Source organism: Palaemon carinicauda, chromosome 6, assembly GCF_036898095.1.
Source record: "Palaemon carinicauda isolate YSFRI2023 chromosome 6, ASM3689809v2, whole genome shotgun sequence".
Taxonomy (NCBI): Eukaryota; Metazoa; Arthropoda; class Malacostraca; order Decapoda; family Palaemonidae; genus Palaemon; species Palaemon carinicauda.
Window position 1 is genome coordinate 130755856 of NC_090730.1, and position 6374 is coordinate 130762229.

Below are 6374 nucleotides of genomic sequence, written 5' to 3' on the forward strand. Positions count from 1 at the left end.
TTATACTATAAGGCTTATTGAATACCGCCATTTGAGCCCGCGCTTCTAAGCAGCTTTTAAAGCATTTATTTATTTCAGTGTCTAAGAGAACAAGTTATTTTTTTCCAGAGAATAAACAAATGGGGATGATTCCTAAATGGTTGAAATTACGAATTAAGTATATGAACAACAATTATGAAAAATCGTGTAATGTTAAATTTTTTTTTCAACTATTCAGTACAGTAAAAACAAACACTAAACTATTTTTGCGCTCTCAACGAATTATGCTTCGTAAACAGGGATTACTAATTCCTAAAACTTGAGCATACAGATGCAAGCTATCAATAAACATCTAATATGATTTTTCGCAGGCAATACATTTAGCAAATTCTCGTTTATGAATTAATTTTTCATAGTGATGTACGCTATTAAAGGTCAGGTAAATGACACTGAGACAAAGCAGAACAGTGTTAAATACTAGTATATTTACCAGAGGTTATTAAATAACGATGGTCAGGATACTAGCTACAAAAGGGGAAGAATGGATGCTGGATTTATTGAGAGCAATATGGGAAGAGGAAATAATGCCTAAAGACTGGGAGGAGAGTCTAATGGTATCTATATTTAAGCAGAACGGTGACATCATGGAATCCAGTAACTACCGGGGTATTAAATTAACAAAGCATTCTTTGAAATCTTTAGATGAGAGGTCGAGAGAGATTGTAAAGATTGGGAAACAGCAGTGTGGATCCATGAGGGGGAGATGGACTGTGGATGCCATCTTCATGGTAAGGCAGTTACAAGAAAAGAGACTAGACGGAAACCAGAAGCTATTGTGTGCTTTTGTAGATTTAGAGAAGGCTTATGACAGAATTCATAGAGAATTGATGTTTTGGTGCATGAGGAAGAGGAATGTGCAGTTGGTTAGAATGGTATAGATGATTTACAAAAGAACAAGGACAAAAGTAATAACAGCTGTTGGAGAAACAGAAACCTTTGACGTTAGTGTACCGCACTTGTATCACACACGCTCATACATTGTAATGGTATTTTTTTTTTTTTTTGTATATTGTTTTCGCTCTCCCTTCTCAGTGATAACCTGTCTACTCGTGTATTTTCCTGCACCATTGTGTTTGGATTTTTGTGTCATTCTTGACTGGAAACAGCTGTATAAATACTCAAGCTCCAACCAAATAAATTTCAGTTGCATTCACGAGAGTCTCTTAGTTACAACCTAACTGCTTGCCGGCGCATTAGTGTTGGAATACATTAGGGGTCGCCATTAAGCCCCATTTTATTTGTGTTGGTCTTGGATATGTTAAGTGAAGAGATCAGAAATGAAGAGCTGTGGGAGTTGCTATATGCAGATGATTTGGTGATTACTGCTGAAAATGAGGAAGAATTACAGAGAAGGGTTGTCGAGTGGCAAGACACTTTGGAAAAGGGTATTTTGAGGTTCAATGAGGAGAAGACTGAAGCCATGGTTAGCAGTAAGGAAGGCATGGACAGGATAGCTATACATGAAAGTAAAAGAGCAGTTATAAAAAAGGTGGAACAATTTATATACTTTGGATCTACTATAAATCAGGATAGAGGATGTGAGGACGAAGTTGAGAATAGGATAAAAGCAGCATGGGGAAACTAAAGGGAGGTAGCAGGGGTTGTATTTGATAGGAAAATGCCAATCAAGGTAAAAGTCAAGATCTGCAGCACAGTATTAAGGCCAGTGTTAATATATGGATCAGAAACTTGGACTTAAAGATGAAAAGAAGAAGCAAAGCTTGAGAGAACAGACGAGAACGCTAAGGTGGATTATGGGAATATCACTGTTTGAAAGATTTGAAAATGAAATAAGAAGAATGACAAGTGTAGTAAAGATTGCTGAGATAAGAGTGTCATGACTGAGATGGTGTGGCCACCTGTTCAGGATGGATGGTAGGGAGGGAGTGAGGAGGGGTTGGAAGGAACCTGTAAGGGGCAGAAGATCAAGAGGGAGGTAGAGAATTAGATGACGACATAACGTGAAAGATGATATGGAGAGAAGAGGTTTGGTGGAAGAGGATGCCTTTGATTTGGAGGCATTGGAGAGGGCGCATCAGGAAACCGACCCTTTAATGTAGAGATAACGATGGGAAAGAAGAATAGAAAACGATAACTAATCGCACTACGCTACTAATCTATTCTAAAATCAACGGCACTGCACATGAAATGCAACCCGCAAATACAACAACCGAAATTTTATTCAAGCATCCAGCACCATTATTTTACAGTATATGGATTGCCAGATAACATACCTACAAATAAAGTTCAAGAGAGAGAGAGAGAGAGAGAGAGAGAGAGAGAGAGAGAGAGAGAGAGAGAGAGAGAGAGAGAGAGAGAGAGAGAGAGAGAGAGAGAGAGCATATCTAGCTAAGTATTTTCATCGGCATTTCATATTTCCATTACGACACCGTGGCGTTGCACTATCCGTTATTTAGCCAAATGTCCAAAGTGAAATTTTAGTCTTAATTTAATATAAAAAAATAGCATATTACATTTTTACATTATAAACGTCTAAAAATATCTCAACTGCTGGATTTCAACCCAAGCAGACAATGCCTACTCTACCTAAACTAACAATATAGGGCTTTATTTTAACCTTAGGATACAATTGGGAGAATTATATGCAACTAATTTGGCAATTTCTATTTTATAAAAGAAAAATTTATGTTCGAAACGTAGGACAAAAACCTCATGTCACACCTACTTTTATAAATTCTCCCTCATAATTCTAATCCTTCCGAGTCATTACAAGAAAGACTCAAACAACACAATATGATTCTTCTAAAAGTCCCTCCTAACAACAACAGGGACATGAACATTACGCTGCTAATGGAGTCAGGGATTAGCTCATATTTCTCTCTCATGGAGTTCATCAATCGCATTTTAACGTAGTCCCAGAGCCATAGTTCGTTTTCTCACTTAGGCAACAGGATGAAGCGCCTATCATGAACTTGAAAAGCGTGGGAATACAATAATTATGAAGACAAATTACACTGACAAATTTTACTTCCTCCAAAACCTCTCACATTTGTGCTTACTGGTTCTTGGTAAATAGAAGGAGAGTCATGCCAAAATTAATATCTGTTTACAGAGACGTTAGCGGGACGACAAAGAGGTTCGATATTTGAATTCCGTGAGTAAATGTGAGACGAAGAGACACTCAAGAGTACGAGGCTTGAATAAAAAAAAGAGAGATATTAATCATTTTTAAATAAAACCACATTACCTAGTTCAAAACTATAACAAAGAGCGATATAACATTCAAAAGAACATCATAACTCCTGAAATAACGGCTTCAATTCTCCTATCAAGGCTAAAATACATTTATAAAACTACAAGCCTGCATAGGGGTATAGTTAAAAAAAAAACAACACATTTCAAATTGTGGTCAAGTTTTCCTCGTTTATAGATAGATATAAATTGGTTTTATTATTATTACTAGTCAAGGTGCAATCTTAGATGGAGGAGCAAAAGGCTACAAGACCAGTTTGGAAAAGAAAGGTTAAAGTAAAAAAAAAGGAAAGAAAAAAAAAGTAAATGTAGAAGTAACACATAAACTAGGGAACGCTACTTATGCCGACCGATTCCACAAAAGAAAATTTTCGTTAACTTTCGCCTATTAAAGTTCACCGATTAAACTGCAACTACTTGCCGTAGAAGATCATTACACAATTGATCATATCCAAAATAACAATTTCTAGAATACTGTGAGACATTGAGTTTTAGGAATAGAAAGGGAAGACAGTTAGCATACGTGTATGCCTCATACCAAGTGTTGGATGGTAAAGTCTAGGAATATGTGAATGTACGGGGTAGCAATAAATATGAAAAATCTCATATCCATGCGCAAAGAGCTAGTTGTAGCTAAACAGTCGTTCTTGAAACAGGTTTACACTGGAAAATATTCACATCTGAGTGGAATAGGGGCCAGAAAACATACAGTAGAATGAGCCCTGGTCTTAGTATGTGGAGATGATTAGATTCAATTATAAAAAAAATCATGTATAATTCAGTACTTCTGAGAAATTAATTTCCGTGAGACATAAATCTAACTAAACAAAGCTATCATTTCCGAAACTAATTACAAAGTAACAACTTACTTAATGAAAATTCACTTGACTTAATTGCCATTGCGATAACCATATCAGTTTGATTTAGACCTCTGAAACTCTTAAGTAGGCTACACCACTTCCTTGGCTTTAGCGAATAGAATATTCAAGTAAGTTTATCATCAATACTAAACTAAACACGGGCTTAATTTGCACTGTATCCCATCCATTGACTTGTAGAATTATGAAATTCACTTTCGATATGGTTCAAACGATCACGAATTGATATAGGGCAAATTTAAATTTTATTTCCCAATAACTGGAAATGTCCCATCGGTTTCCATTATTAAAATTACTGATCGCATAATTTACATACCAAGGCCTCTAAGTAAACAGGAAAAGAAAGAAAATATATAGTGTAGGTATTCTAAGAGGTAACGTCTATTCCATGTTCCTTTAACCCAAGCTAAACCTTGTAGCATTTCATGACCATTGGGGAGTCATTCGTCGCCCAAATGGCACAGGGTTTTCGACCATTGCAGAACCTACCTTAAACAAACGAAAACACCAGTTGGAATGGCTCCCTGAACAGAGAAACTAATTTCGCTCAAAATGCATTTTATGCAGCTCGGAATTTTCGTAATTAAAACCATTCCTGTTTCTTTGGTTATTTTACTTGAAATATCCACAGTTATCTGTTCGGTTTTTCTTTCTCTACTTGTTTGTCTTAACCAAAAATATCTTTTACAGCAATTCATATCTAATAAATATCCACCGACTTGTTTTTATTGTGTTTGTTTACTAGAACATTTCTCAGGTGCCTACTATCTATATTCTTTTAGTCATAGATACATAGTAATTATTAGATTTATTTGAGATTGGCATTAGCAAATTAAGGTGGAAATCATATGAATATCGGTGTTCCACTATTTGACTGACCTAAATAAAAAGTGGTTTGACTTTTCTTTTTATTTCTTGATTTTTTTTTTCTTTTTATAAACGAGTAAACTCAAGGATCTGTATTCACTAGGTAATCCTAATAATTTCTCTGGTTCCAGTCTAGTGAAATCTAGATTAATGTATTAGTTTAATTGCCTTTCAAACCATTTTTGTTTTGTTGACATAATAGGAAAATAGTTTATATGAGAAGTCAGATTTCTATACTGACATCGTCTCTAGATATTTATCTTGTGGAAGCGAACTGAAAACACGTTGAAGGTAAATCTGGTGTTGGGCATCAAGTGGGAAGGAAAGCCACCCTCCATATACAGTAGGTGTATATATATATATATATATATATATATATATATATATATATATATATATATGTATATATATATATATATATATATATATATATATATATAAAGATATACATATATACATATATATATATGTAAATATATAAATATATATAAATCTATAAATATATATATATATATATATATATATATATATATATATATATATAGTATATATATATATATATAGTATATATATATATATATATATATATATATATATATATATATATATAGTATATATATATATATATATATATATATATATATAGCCAGCCTTATTTCTATACTCTATTCTTAACAAAAATCTGTTTCTTTTTCCTTTCTGGACTGCTTTACATATTGAGGCTCTAAGGTTTCCGTTTTTCCTACTAGTGTTGCTTGGTTCGTGTTGATAATCATAATATCGAAGATTTTGCTTTATGGAGCTCAGAAATTTTTTTTATTGCGCATAAAAATATTTTCAAAATTAACCAATGTAAGTGTTGCCACGAGTGAATACTTACGAATCAATTTTCCTCCTAATGCGCCATTAGGAATTAGACAGTTTTATTTGCCCTGGGTGAAACAATACATAATATTCACCATCGACCAAGAGGCCAGACACCACATGATTTTGGATGACACATGTTTAACTAGTCAAGAGCCGACACAAACGGTATCAGCTCTCGGTGCGTGTGTACTTTGACTGATATTCTAGTACAGTACCACGAACGTAGACACTTGAACAAAGATGATTAGAATGGAGATTTCCTAGACCATTTTCTATATGGCGTCGGTAACCAGCCAAGGACAGGGATTCAACACATTCACCCAGATAAAAAATCCAAAGCAATCAATGGAAATTTAATGGTTCTCCACCTTTCCACAGAAATACTCAGCAAAGAACGTATTTAAGGAAGGTGATGGCTTCTATGGTTTTAATTCTAAAGTTATTATGATAGATTATTTGAAGACGGACAAACAATTAACGAAGATTATTACATACCATAATTTCGTTAGT

At 34.3% G+C, this 6374-nt stretch overlaps 2 protein-coding genes across 2 annotated transcripts; both read left to right on the forward strand.

Moving 5' to 3' along the window:
• Positions 1 to 488: 488 nt before the first annotated feature.
• LOC137643236 (uncharacterized) lies at positions 489 to 917 on the forward strand. Its single transcript, XM_068376078.1, has one exon. It carries the CDS (start codon positions 489 to 491, stop codon positions 915 to 917), a length of 429 nt encoding a protein of 142 aa, XP_068232179.1.
• Positions 918 to 1294: 377 nt separating this feature from the next.
• On the forward strand, positions 1295 to 1624 carry LOC137643237 (uncharacterized). Its single transcript, XM_068376079.1, has one exon. It carries the CDS (start codon positions 1295 to 1297, stop codon positions 1622 to 1624), a length of 330 nt encoding a protein of 109 aa, XP_068232180.1.
• The last annotated feature ends 4750 nt before the right edge of the window (positions 1625 to 6374 follow it).